General features: G+C 34.5%; 3 protein-coding genes across 3 annotated transcripts; 1 reads left to right on the top strand and 2 right to left on the bottom strand.

The window, feature by feature from the left end:
• Positions 1–504: 504 nt before the first annotated feature.
• LOC130463561 (uncharacterized) lies at positions 505–999 on the bottom strand. The gene has a single exon (XM_056832727.1). It carries the CDS (start codon positions 997–999, stop codon positions 505–507), a length of 495 nt encoding a protein of 164 aa, XP_056688705.1.
• A 94-nt stretch (positions 1,000–1,093) lies between these two features.
• On the top strand, positions 1,094–5,269 carry LOC110795434 (amino-acid permease BAT1 homolog). The gene is made up of 8 exons (XM_022000440.2): positions 1,094–1,459; positions 1,534–1,794; positions 3,248–3,266; positions 3,401–3,620; positions 3,732–3,913; positions 4,045–4,334; positions 4,444–4,573; positions 4,810–5,269. Exons 1-8 carry the CDS (start codon positions 1,362–1,364, stop codon positions 5,155–5,157), a joined length of 1,548 nt encoding a protein of 515 aa, XP_021856132.2. The 5' UTR covers positions 1,094–1,361; the 3' UTR covers positions 5,158–5,269.
• Positions 5,270–5,604: 335 nt separating this feature from the next.
• On the bottom strand, positions 5,605–13,618 carry LOC110795432 (uncharacterized). Its single transcript, XM_022000439.2, has 7 exons — positions 13,486–13,618; positions 11,268–11,420; positions 10,685–11,155; positions 10,445–10,503; positions 6,674–7,220; positions 6,045–6,574; positions 5,605–5,916 (listed from the first exon to the last, which is right to left on the bottom strand). The coding sequence occupies exons 1-7, from the start codon at positions 13,616–13,618 to the stop codon at positions 5,836–5,838; spliced, it is 1,974 nt and encodes a 657-aa protein (XP_021856131.2). The 3' UTR covers positions 5,605–5,835.
• Between the last annotated feature and the right edge of the window lie 837 nt (positions 13,619–14,455).

Below are 14,455 nucleotides of genomic sequence, written 5' to 3'. Positions count from 1 at the left end.
AGATTTCTTTCAATTTTTTATGTTATTAAATATTAGAAGAAATTTTCATGTTATATATATTAATATAGATATAGGTATGACCTAAATCGATCAAACTTGATCCATAGACGATTTTACAAATGCCAATTAATGGCTTGTGTCCATATGGACACATTTCACCCAAATACAACCATCTTGAGTAACAACACATAATATGTCAGTGCCAAAAATGCAAAATTGCTAAGAAGTAACAATATAAGTCATTTTATGTTATTAGAAATAACATATTTTGTAGGAAATTTTGTCAGAAAGAACCTTTTAAAACCCCAAAAGTGTGACAAATGACCTTTTAAAAAAAAGTTGTGAGATAGAACCAATTTCTGTTTTTTTTGGCAAGCAAGTAATAAGTTTATTGATCAACCAACTCAACCATTACAAACAGTCACCAGAATGGCCCCAACAGACCAAACAGGAAACAAAACAACTAAAGGCTAGGAACACCAAGCCAAACAAGACCCTAGCCCCTCAAAGGCTAGAAAACCAATCCTTATCTCTATTACAGATTTTCTTGCTAAGCAAATTTGCCACTCTACTCTTAACTTCAGTTTGGATAATTTTGACAGTGTTCTTGATCACTGGCACTTGAGCTCTCCATACTGATGAGTTCCTAGCTTTCCAAATGTGATAAACAAGACATGCTACTGCTGTGTACATAACTGTCTTCTGGACCTTGCTCTTGGCATATCTTTGAATATGTTTGAGAAGGATAGCAACAGAATTCCTACTGTGTTGGAATCCCAGCCAGCTCATAATCTGGTTTTTACAATTGATACTGAAGTGGCAGTCAAAGAAGAGGTGGTTTGCTGTTTCAGAGCTTGTACCACATAGTGGGCAAAGGTCATCATACCCTACCTTTAACTTATACAACCTGTCTTTTGTTTTCAGGCTATTTCTGTTTTTTTTGTTGTAAATAGGGACCAAAATCCTAATTCCGATAATCAATGCAATTTTCCGGGACATTGACTGTCACGTGTAAACACAAGGCACTTAAGGGCTAAGACTTCCTTACCAATTGCATGTTGAAAATACCCATAATTACAAGTGGGCATTTAACTAACCTTGTTATGCAACATTTGGCCGGAGGCCCAACACGTCACTCGCGCTGCCATTTTTTGACTATAATAAAATCCAGAAAAACAAAAACAAATCATTTGAATTGATTTGATTTGATTTAAAGAGAGTTTAGTGCAAAGAAGCAAAAATGGAGTGAAAGAACAATTTTCTGATTTCGATTGAGTCAACGCTCATCACTATCTCTCTCCCCATTGGCTATCGCTTCCAAAATCTTCGGAAGCTAAGAAAAGCAGAGCAATAATCAAATCATGGTAGTAGGAACTGAAAACGTCGTCGTTCCCGTTGATTCCGGCCACACCCGCCTCAACGAACTAGGTTACAAGCAAGAACTCAAGCGTGACCTCTCGTACGTAATTCTTATCACTCTCCATTCTTTTTGTTCTGCCCAATTTCTGTTTTGAGATGTTTTTGTTGTTGCAGACTGTTATCGAACTTTGCGTTCTCGTTCTCGATAATCTCGGTGTTGACTGGAGTAACGACGCTGTATAATAATGGGTTGCAGTTTGGTGGACCGGTAGTGATGGTGTACGGATGGTTTATAGCGGGGTTGTTTACGATGATTGTTGGATTATCAATGGCGGAGATTTGTTCATCTTATCCTACTTCTGGGGGTCTTTATTATTGGAGTGCTAAACTTGCTGGTCCTTCTTGGGCTCCCTTTGCATCTTGGCTCACTGGCTGGTAACTTTTTTATTATCAAATATTTCTATTTTCATAATAAATTAATAACTACGAGTACATAGTTTTTGGGATATTGTTTGTCACTAAAATGGAAACTTTTCTTAGATTCCGTAATATTGTTCAATGGGAAATCACCATGATTTTGCTTTCACATACTTAAAGAGCATACTAAAAAAAAGGTGCTATAAGATCACATACTTCGTATACGTTTTGGCATTTATACCAATTGTTGTAACTAAGTTTCTTTTGTCATCAATATAAATTCAAGAAAAAAAAAAAGTAGGCATGATTTTTTCCGAAAAGGAGATGACATGTGTACTTCTGAAATGACCCGTGGTTATTGTTTCACTAGAACGTAAACGAGATAAAAATAAATGATATCCTTTGTTTTTGTTATTTGTGACATAAGATTTAAGTTACTTATCTAGTTTACGAGGTTGTCAAGTTCATATCAAATGTGAACCAAATAATGGTATTCTGGTGTGTCTCAAGCTTTTCCAAGTTTTTCAAAGCTAATTTGATGGATCTCGTGAAACGTTAATCAACTAGCTAAAGTGATGCTTGTGTGCGAATTTTATCATTCCCCTTTGGCCCAAAAAGTTTGTCAAATACTACTAATGAGAAATTTCTGGGATACCATTACCAACTACCAAGCTGTTCGGTGGTCAAGAACCTCATCCGTTAGGATGTCACATTTGATTCCAGTTATTGTCAGTGAAGTATATGCAAATAAGTTAGCAAAACTATCTTGATCAATGATCAAATAGAAAAATGATTGTAGAACTTGAGCACCTTCCTAGAAATAAATAGTCCTGCCAAATTTTGCAAAATGTACTTTATGTGACTCCTGTCTCTACCACCTGCATGACTATGAAAGAGAGAGCTTAAGCATAATCTTTATTTCTTCAAGTATGTCCGTTTCTCCTGGTATAGTGGTAACAGAGCAAGGACATTGTTTTCATTCTTAAGGTCAATATATGGTATCACTCTTAAGCGCGGAGTCTGCTACATGAGAGTTCTTTGAATCCTCTATGTGTAGTAGTTTGCAGGAAAGAACGTACAAGTACTACATTTCAGCAAAACAGCACATAGCTAAAGGAATTAGAATTGAACACATTTTCAACCTTTCTAATCAATGGTCTAACTGTCTAAGAGAAATGTTAATTTTTTCCTTATATTTGAGGCTGAAAGTTATGATCATATGAGTTACCTCATACCTCAACTTAAATAAGCAGCCTTACTTTAGGCATTGAAGTCATAGTGTGGCAATGTATGGACAATAATGAGTTTGTATGCTCTCTGTTCAAAATTTTAATTATCATGAACCTATCATTTTGCTCAAAAGCTTCAGTTTTTAGACAGTAATGGAATCAATGGGGTATTTGTGTAGTTGTCAATACTTTTATATTATTTACTACAAAATAAAGAAAGGATTTCACCTTACATTTTGCAGGTTCAACATCGTTGGTCAGGTAATTCTAAGAACGTATGCTCTGAATGACTGATGACTAGAATGCTACAGTTATGCTCCATTTGCTAGTCGAAATTCAAACTTTTTATACTGGAATAAAGGTTTACATTTGTTTATATAATCTTCCATTGGCAGTGGGCTGTCACGACTAGTGTGGATTTCTCTCTGGCACAGCTAATTCAAGTGATCATTCTACTTAGTACTGGTGGTAAAAATGGTGGTGGTTATGAGGCATCCAAATATGTTGTTATTGGTTTCCATGGTGGGATTTTACTGTTGCACGCTATCTTGAACAGTCTTCCTATTTCATGGTTATCCTTCTTTGGACAGCTTGCTGCAGCATGGAATGTTGCAGGTATAAAATGATTCATAAAAACCGCACTATTACTGTCAATGATCGTTATTTTCAGTAAAGAGAAACCTCTACATCGTAATATCTACATAATCAATCTTGTCGTTCTTCTAGGTGTGTTTGTCCTTATGATTGCCATTCCTTTGGCTGCCAAGGAAAAAGCCAGTGCTGAGTTTGTTTTCACACACTTCAACACTGATAATGGTGATGGTATCAACAATAGAGCTTACATCTTCCTTATTGGACTCCTGATGAGCCAATATACACTGACAGGTTATGATGCATCAGCTCACATGGTAAGTAGTATGTCCTTGAAAACAAGCATCTACATATGTACTGTCTATTTCCAATCTATTTTTTTTATCCCAAATACAAAAAAACCAGACATCATCTCTGCTTATATTATTGTGTTTAACTTGAATTGCAGACTGAGGAAACTAAGGATGCAGATAAGAATGGACCTAAAGGAATTATTAGCGCAATTGGTATATCAATAATCTTTGGATGGGCTTACATCATTGGGATCACCTTTGCAGTGACCGATATTCCTTACCTTTTAAGTAGCGAGAATGATGCTGGTGGTTATGCCATAGCTCAAGTATTTTACCAAGCATTTAAAAGTAGATATGGAACTGGAATTGGAGGAATAATTTGCTTGTGTGTAGTTGCTGTGGCCATATTTTTCTGTGGCATGAGCTCAGTTACCAGCAATTCTAGGTAAACACTGTCCTCTTCTTGGTTAAGGAAACTCACGTACTCTTCTATTTCTTAGTAACCTGGAGAGACATGAAATCTCATTAAGTTATAAATATCTTAATTTATTCAGGATGGCTTATGCATTCTCAAGAGATGGTGCCATGCCTTTTTCACTATTTTGGCATAAAGTGAACCAGCAAGAGGTTCCTATCAATGCAGTGTGGATGTCTGCTTTCATCTCCTTCTGCATGGCATTGACGGTATGAATTGAGAATTATTCATGAATTTTTTAGTTACAGTACACGTTAATCATAAGCATTTTGTAGCTGGGAGGAATTTTCTGACTAGAAATACAGATATATTTTTTCCTAGCTACCTTCGGCATTAACATGTTATGGATTTGTGATAATGTCTTAATTAGAGTTAATGTACTTTCTAACTTCATTTCATTTTTATTAGAATGTATTGCCACTGATATAGTCTTCTTGTTTGGCAGTCTCTTGGAAGCTTAGTGGCATTTGAAGCGATGGTATCAATAGCGACTATTGGACTGTATATAGCTTATGCATTACCTATCTTCTTTAGAGTCACCTTGGCTCGTAATTCTTTCAACCCAGGGCCTTTCAATCTGGGAAGATATGGGGTTATTGTTGGTTGGATTGCTGTAATCTGGGTAATCACTATTTCTTTATTGTTCTCTTTGCCTGTAGCCTATCCTATTAGCACGGATACCCTCAATTATACACCTGTGGCTGTGGGTGGTTTGTTGATCCTCACGGTTTCTGCATGGGTTCTAAGAGCAAGACACTGGTTCAAAGGTCCTATTACAAACATACATAATTGATTTGTCATTTGTATTTTTTTTTCTTTTTCTTTTTGTAGTTCTATTTTTAACTTCACTGGAAATACTTCATGTCTCAGTTTCTAGCACATCAAATGATAACTCCATACTCAGAGTTTCTCTTTTTTTTTTCTTTTTTTTTTTTTCTTTTTTTTTCTGGTCATTGTACACCCTTTTGTTCATTTGTTGTGACACTGTTCAATATCTTCTTAAAAGTGAAAGCAAGAGGAAGAACTTTATACGATACAATATATCTTTTGGGAGGTGACTGGTTTTCAGAATGTCGGGTTTTTCTGGAAAAGACTAGTTTATAGTAAAAGAACTTGTAGCATAATAGACTGAAGTATATGCATCACTGAGAATGAGATCAAACATATAGATAAAAAGAAGACTGCATGAGCAACAGAGGAAAGATAAATAGTAATGGATTTCAGTAGCAAGACAAGCAGATTGCGCAGTTAATACAGCTCAATTTGGAATGAGCTAATAAATCTCATTGAGATTCAACCTCTACCATTGTTTCTTTTGGCATACATGAAATTCTAGCAGTCAGGATTTTCAAGAACCAAATACATTAACATATCCAAAATACTATTAAGTTTTGCACATCTCTGGATGCGGACAGTAAAGTTTAACAACCTAGCTAATAGAAGTTTTAAAAAGCTGTATATTTTTGAAGCTTCATCCAATCTTCGATATCACATCATTGCTGGTGGCGAAACCTAAGCTCTCGAGATCACTGATTGCATAATCATTACGCAGCTGTAAACACCAAAAATAGCACCTGGTAAGTAACATATACATATAAACCAACCAAAAGTAATATGTAAAAGATTCTATCTAGCTTCTTCCTCAGTTAAGCAGTGAAAAGTTTGAATAAGATGCTCAACCTCGGCTAAAATTGTTTCCAAGAAAATGTCCTCATCAGTAGGTTGCTGTGATCTGCTTCCATCGGTATTATTCAGGATTTCTTCAGTAGAATCTATAACTCCAAGATCTTCATACCCACCTAAATCAGTTGTTGGTTGTCTATCCTGATTTTCTAATCCATAGGAAGGCAAAAGGTTGCAGCTGTGACTGTCAGAATTGGAAAATTTTGAACTCTGAAATAATCCTGTTGTTTCCACCTGTATGTTGCAAGAGCTCTGCATAAAAGATTGAACATAATTCTCTGAAGATGGAAATGAAAACTGGTTTTGGTGTGGCGAACACGCAGTTAATGTAGGAAACCGTGAATTCATATCGCTTGACCCATCATATCCATATTTTTGAATTACATTATCCTGACTGCTAAATAACTCGCCTATACTTCTGACATCTCCATTGCTAACATTGCCAGATCGAGAGCTGTTTCCCTTGTCACTTGAGTGTAGATACACAACTGTTTCAGCCTGTTTGTTTGGTATGTAACTTTTTTTCCCTGTTGCAGTTCCAAAATTACAGTGATTAAATGTCCAAATAGTTTCAGCATTCTTTAAATTCAACACACTGCTATGTATGCTTAAATATGTAGGCATACCTGAGTTAACATTAGTCCAATATGCATGTCGAATTTGATCAATCCTTCCTCTAAGAATTGATTGATTAGGAGCGGTCTCATTAAAAGCCAATTGGCTACTAGTGTTGTACAAAACTGAAGTTTTGTTCATAGAACTTGCCTCATCCATTATTCCAATTTGGCTGACATTATTTCCAAGGTTTAGTCTAGTGGTGCCAAGGGGTTGTGATGTTGGGTTAAAACTTGCCCCCCATTTAGCCTGTTCTCCTTTGTCAGCGTCATCAACAATTCTAAAGTTCGGTGGACTTAAACCTCCATTAGTTGTTGTCCTAATTTCAGGACAGTAATTTTGAACTGAAAGATAGCTCTGTCTTGCGGCAAAAATGCTGTTGACTACATAGTTTGATTGTAGTCTTGGATTAGCCCCTGACCTTTGAACTTCGTTGCTGGCATACCTCGCATCTGTGGAAGTTTCAGAACTCAAACGGCCTCGAATTTGTAATATGTCACTAGTACTTGTCGGACTTGCTATGTTGACAGAAGGATAATTGCCATCTTCTTTGGTATTCTGAGGAAGAAAATATCACAAGTTCAACTGCTAAGCAAGTTCTTAAACAATGGGTCTTGTGCGCACCAGGTATACAATAATTTATTGTAAATCGGGACCCAAATTTTGGTAACTTTTGACATGTTTTGATTAACTTTTTATATTATGTATTAATTTTGTATGGATAAACTTTTTTAAAAGTTACATGGTTACCTTTATATATTACTCCCTCTGTCCCTTAATACTCGCACCGTTTTCCTTTTCGGGCCGTCCCTTAATACTTGCACCACTTCTATAAATGGAAATCTTTACCAATATTATATTATTTCTCACACTTACCTACTACCCCACCTACACCCCTAATTCCCACAAAAAATCATTTAAAAATCCACATCCCTCACTCACCACTCCCCACCCCTTACACATTTCCCACTAATTATATTAAAAAATACCCCACTATCAACTACCACCCATTAAATTAATACTGAGTAAGTCAATTCAAATGTCTTAAACTCCGCACCGGTCAAACCGGTGCGAGTATTAAGGGACGGGGGGAGTATGATTTATGAGTGATTTTGAAGGGATATTTTTTTATTAAAAAGAAACATTTTATCGCTAAAGTAAATAACTTTACATTATATCGGGGTACCTTTTAAGCATTTTGGGTAACCTTACACCCGCATTACAATATTGTACACCAGGTGTAATTAAGTAAGAGAAATGTGGAGGATTGAGAATAATTACACGTAAAAAAGGGAAGGAGAATGCAGTTTAAACTCTCACATTCATTATCATCTAGGCCTAGGGGATTGACTAGTAATTACTGAAAAATATAGTTCCATAACTTTGACTGATTCTAAGTTTAGGGAAAAGTTTAGTTCCAAAAAGACGTCCATATTCTTCAAAGACTCCCTCCATCGCCATATAGTTTAGGTTTCATAGTAGGCCACTGCCAGTCTGCCACTTCCTAAATATTGTAAAGTTAAACTTCATACTTTTCCATGTTACCCTTATTGATACCTTGGGATATTTAAATATCTGAATAGCAAGGGATCATTTGATATATTTTAACTCAAATGTAGAAAATTGACCCCAATCTAATGTGGCATATTATTTCAGGATGGAGGGAGTAACATATAAGCAGTTTATTTGAATCTAGCAAATGGATTTTTACAGCAGGAAGTGCAAGTAACTTTTACAACTCCCCCACTTTGGCCGCACAACTAAGCGATCTTAACTAAACATGCTGTTGTTGGTTATATTTCATTGTTTACAGAAGTCTAGATTATAGATCAATGATCTTCATTGTTCATTCTTCTGTTTATTCATGTGTCAGGTACTTCGTTTTAAAAAGTGCGCCTTGGCCGCGCCTAGGCTCAAGGCACAGGTCCTGGCGCCTAACCATGATAGGCTCAGGCACCCTCAAAAAGGTGCGCACCTTTGCGTCTTTTCCCAGGCTCAAGGCTCAACGCCCTATGGACTTGTGGTATAAGGCTCCAATTTTTGACAAGTACTCCCTCCTTCCCATATTTATAGTCCCGTTTGACTAAAAATACGGGTTTTAAGAAAAATGAAATATAGTACATGGAAAAGTGGAATAAAGTACAAATGATGATTGGTTTGTATGGAAAAGTGAAATAAAGTACATGGAAAAGAGAAATATAGTACTCCCTCCGTCTCTTTTTGTTTTTTACGTTTGATATTTTCACGCGTTTTAACGAATAATTAATTTGCATTGAAATCCCTCAATTTTTTTATTTAAACGAGATAAATTACGTTTATTTATAATGTTTTCACTTTTATCAAAATTCTGATATTGGAAAATGAGAAAATATTAATGTCCCAATGGAAAAGTGTGAGAGATTAAATGGCCCAATAAATTTGATTGGTTAAAATAATGATTGGACACAAATTGTGATAGAATACTAAGTTATTTATGTGATAATATAAAAGGAAATGTAAAGAAAACTTTGAAATACCCAAAAAGGAAAACGTAAAAAACAAAAAGAGACGGAGGGAGTACTTGATTTTGTTTTGTTGTGTTTTCAATACATTTTTTAATTAATATAGTACATGAGAAAATGGGGACCTTAATAGCCAAAAATAGAAACATAACTATAATTTTAGGACGTCCTATTTGGAAAATAGGACTCTAATTTTGGGACGGAGGGAGTAATATTTTTGTTGAAAAAAAAGGCCAAACCACGTGACTTTAATATCTCTCTTTAACCGCTAGAATTTACTCTATTGAAAAGAGTAGAGAGAAAACCCCAATTTTTTTTACTTTCTCCTTGTCTCTTTTAGCGACAGCCGGCGACAGGTCATGTAAACTCTTCCTTTTTTCTATCTTTGTTTCATGTAAGTTGTGACACACTTGTTTTGAGAATCTAAATGAACCCCGTGACTAAAAAGTGAACCTTCCTTAGTCCCTTTTGTTTGTTTTTTTCCTCAAAAGCTTTTAATTTTACTATGATTACTAATTTTACCCCTTTGTGACAACAAGTAATACTAGTTTGATTTTTTCTTTTCAGAAATTAAATATCACAAAAAAAAATTTAAAAAGCGTGCACCTTGCACACGAAAGGCGTGCGCCTTCGCCTTGTGGCTAGGCTCCAGGGACTTTTGCGCCTTGTGCCTTTTAAAACTATGGTAAAGTATTTCAATCACCTGTATCTAAACGAGCATTCAGGATTGCTTGCAGATCAAACCAGTGTTCATATATTGACCATTTCTCTTTACAAAAATTGTTTATGACAAGAAACAGGCTCTCAGTTGTATTTTCGATATTGAATTGTGGCATTCTAGTTCTAGTGAAATTTTCGATATTGAATTGTGGCATTCTAGTTCTAGTGAAATTTTAACCTGCTCTACTGGATCTACCCATCTAGCACCTGCATTCATATCCATCCTTTCATTTCCTGTTGTCCACGTTATGGTCTGACTCGAAGTCTAGAACGTGTTAGCTACATATGTAGATGGGTTTAGCTTGCACTTGTTATCACGTAGGTTGCTTAATTTCATAATGAGGTGTATGCTTTATTCAACATGTACTGTTACCTAATTGGACAAAACATGGATACCCAAGGATTATGATTCTTAAGACATAACTAAGCCACTTTGCCATCTAGGAAATGACTTTATGTATGACTTACAGGAACTCAAATTCATAACTGTTAACCTTAAACAGTTAAAAATATTAACAGTAATAACTCACATCAAAGCACTACCAGAAGATGGCTTGTTACCTGAGCTAGCAATGCCGAATCTGTAGTTCCAGAATCTTCTTGCGTCGTTACAAAAATTGCTTCAAAAAGGTATAACAAGAGTTAGGATAATGTACTTTAGTTTCAATATAGTAACATCTCGATCATAGAATCCAAGCGGAGTACTAATATGGAACCTTCAATGTCTAAACTGTCTGCATCATGTGAATTTAAGGTTTTATGAGGAAACAGTAGTAGAGGAAATTTATCCTAGTGAGTTACCTTTTTCATTGCCCTTAATAAGTGCATCCATAAACTTGACATGAAGGTCAGAGTTCCACTTGACGCGCTTCTTCTCAGGTTTCCTGGTGTTCATTTTGTTCGCAGCCTCAGACTCGCAATTTGTATCATCATACCTGTTTTCTTCACCATATTCTACTCTTTTTCTCTTCTGATTTTTCTTCCTGTTCTGTTTATGACCTGTAGCTTCATCTGATGCTGATAAATCTTTCGTGGGGAATTCTTTCTCTTTGCCTTTCCCTTTAGAGTTGCCTATTAGTTGCTCAGAATCACTCTGAGGCAACTGTTTTCTTTTTTTAGTGATATCATTATCACTTTCTTCCTGTCCTTTTCTAAACACAAACTGCCATAAACCTCGAGCATCCTCTCTGCTCAAAGGTGACGGGCAAAGCTGAGAGGCTCCTTGCTGCAGAGTTGTGATAACCAATAGACCATTAATCTTATATGAGGTCACTGCAAAATTGAAATTTAAATTGAACTTAGTTGCAAAACACTTTTCTTGTCATAACATTTATCAAATATACATAGTATATCATTAAGATTGAAATAGTTGTCAAAAACATACAGACAACAGGGATGTCTGACACGCTCTTTGCAATTCTAAGGAATGTAAAGGCATCCATTCCTCGCATTTCCATTGCAGCAATGACTATGTCATACTCATTAGCTTGCTCTTTCATCATGGAGAGTGCTACATTTGGAAGTTCAATACTCGTAACTACAAGAAAACATAAATAATTAGCTCAAAATATTTAATATCAACTACAAGAAAACATAAATAATTAGCTCCAAATATTTAATATCTCTAATAGCCATTATTCTTTTTTGGGGGGTTTGTAACTTTTGTATGAGCTACAAGAGCAATATAGATTACAGATGGGGGAGAGGGCATTCGACCTAACACCTATGATCTATGTACACATGCCCTATCGTACACATGACCCTATTGTATACACGCCCTCGGTCTTACCCACCCCGCTAGGACAGACTTCATTGGTCTCTAATACAGTAATACTCATGATAGGTAGCTGAAATCTAAAGTATATCTTACATGTAGTTGTAGCATTCATGCCTCATAACTTGGTAGCATGCATTATCTACTCGACAAAATGTTCATATTCATGACTAACACACCAGAGAAACACGGCTTTACTATATGGAAATCGACAAAGAAAACATGCATTCATTCATGAATCGACAAAATTCGCGTAACTAAAGTTATATACAAATGAACAAAAACAATCGCATTCATTAAGTAGTAATCGACAAAGTACTCACGTTCACACTTACTAATCGACATAACAATTGCATTCCATGCATAGAAATCAACAAACATCGCATTCATTATATAAAAATTGACAGAAAATCGCAGTCCATACATAAGAATTGACAATATAAATAAAAATCTGACAAAATCATTACATTTGCGTTACCTCTTATGTAAATAACAATATACTCCCTTAATTATACAATATCCATCCCGTTAATCTTTCATTTTCCATATTATTTGTCCCTTGAAAAGTAAGAACAGTTTTAACTTTTAAGCATAGTAATTCTGTGGCAAAATGACGTAAACTAAATAACATTAACAATTTATTACTACTGTCAAAATGAATGGATGCGTCTTATATGATTCAGATTTTCATGATCAAAGATAGCTTTCATATGTGAAGATGCACAACAGCACAAACAAAAATTAAACAACATTTTGACATCTCTATAAAAAGGTAATGTATTTGCTAGTTATACTTTGTATCTTTAGATGCTCAATAATAATACAGCAGTAATATAACTTATAATAATAAAAATAAAATAATAAAAATAATAATAATAATAATAATAATAATAATAATAATAATAATAATAATAATAATAAGAATAATAATAAGAATAATAAACGTACTGGAGGTTAAAAAAATAAAAACAATGTTGAATCAATCCCTATTCACGAGTAGTTGAGTATCACCTCAAGACTTTACACGATATACTAATTTTTAGCATATGTGACTAGTATTAATAATAGTAATCATCCCCAATGTTAAAAATAAAAATAAAATAGTAATCAACCCAAGTATTCACCAGTAAAACTAATTGACTATTATATACAGAGTACACCAGTAGAACAAGAGTTTTCTTTATAAAAATTCCTTTATCCATATCAAGGGGTGGGGTAACAATTATTTGGTGCAACCAAATATGCCCATTGGTGATCTTTCTCACATTTTCTCCTCACATGATATCCACATGTAAGGAGGAAATGTGAGAGCGTGCATCTTAGATGTGTTGGGGGTGGGATGTACTTAGTGCTCTAACTGATTGTGTGCATCACATCTGATTCAGATTTTCTTGATTCAAGATAGCCAACTTTGGCGTTAGTTACATCTTAAGAAAATATGAAATAATTGCACCATCCTTGTTTGATCCTTTCGAGAATTTCTGAACTTTAGATCATGCATATATTAAGCATTACTGATGAAAATAAAGGTTTTATCCATATAAATATATAAATACATATTATTTCTAATTTTTCAGAATACATCCTTGTTTTATTCGATCCCCGACATTTCAAAAACGACCCCACATTATTCCACTTCGTCTCCAAAGAAGGCTGGAAAAAGTTTATTTCATAAACAAATTGGATAGAGTTCACAACAACAACAACAAAGCCTTAGTCCCAAATTGGATAGAGTTCATTCAGAAAAAAAAAGGGGATATAAAGATAACTAAAAATGAAAGGAATTGAGAAGGAGAAGAACTAAAAGAGTAAACGTTTTTCTTTGAACCTTGATAAGTTGCTTCTTCAAGAACTGAAGTTGTTTGCAAAAGAGAAATGATATCTGGATCAATCAAAAGGATACGAGTGCCCATAGCATAACTAGGGACTGGCATTTCATAATCACTATTCCTTTGATCCATTAATGCTTTGTGCAACCACAAATCCAACTCGAGAAATTTGAATTTGGATGGTTTAAAATATTAAGATGAACAACTTGTGGAGATTGGAGAAGGATTTTGAGTTTTTTTTAGAGACAAAAGGTTGTTTTGATGAAGGAAGGTATAAATTTCTACAGTTTGTGCAGAAAATTTGTAAGGTTGTCTAATATGTAAAAGTCAAAACTAGTCCAATAGTTATTTAGCACGTATGTGAATACCCGGATTGTTAAAAAAAAAAAAAAAAAATTGTGTACCTCAATCTTTAACGTTATGTAATTTTTTTCCAACCTGGTTTTGCCAAACTGCCCACTGAATTTTTAATTTTTATACGTGGTCAACTTCTATAAATCTGATTTTTTTTACACGTATTTTAAATTTTTAATTAGTTTTACTTTATATCATATTTTATGCAAGAAGCCAAAAACGGAAGTGATGTAAACGGATTTTATCCTAAGTGTTGCATACCACCTCTTAGAATATAATTGATCATGGTAGTTACATCCACGATTGCCCGATATATAAAAGATGATAAATATATAGGAAGTAATTTCTTGTTGAACATTTAAGGAAATATGGAGTATATAATAAAAGGAAACAAACTAATTTATGATATATTACCAACTAGGTTCGATTTACTGCTCATTTGCATTTGCACTATAAATTTGAGTAACTATTTTGATATAGTCATATATTTTTTATTTATTTCCTTATATAACTTCATCTTATTTTAAAAGTAGCTGAAATAATTTTTTTCCCAAAAGTATCTTAATTCGATATATCTCAGGAAAAAAAAAAATTGAACTAAAAATTCAAGGAAAA

Source organism: Spinacia oleracea, chromosome 6 (genome assembly GCF_020520425.1).
Source record: "Spinacia oleracea cultivar Varoflay chromosome 6, BTI_SOV_V1, whole genome shotgun sequence".
Classification (NCBI taxonomy): Eukaryota; Viridiplantae; Streptophyta; class Magnoliopsida; order Caryophyllales; family Amaranthaceae; genus Spinacia; species Spinacia oleracea.
Note: the sequence above shows the minus strand (reverse complement) of the source record. Positions and strands in the feature narration are given on the sequence as shown.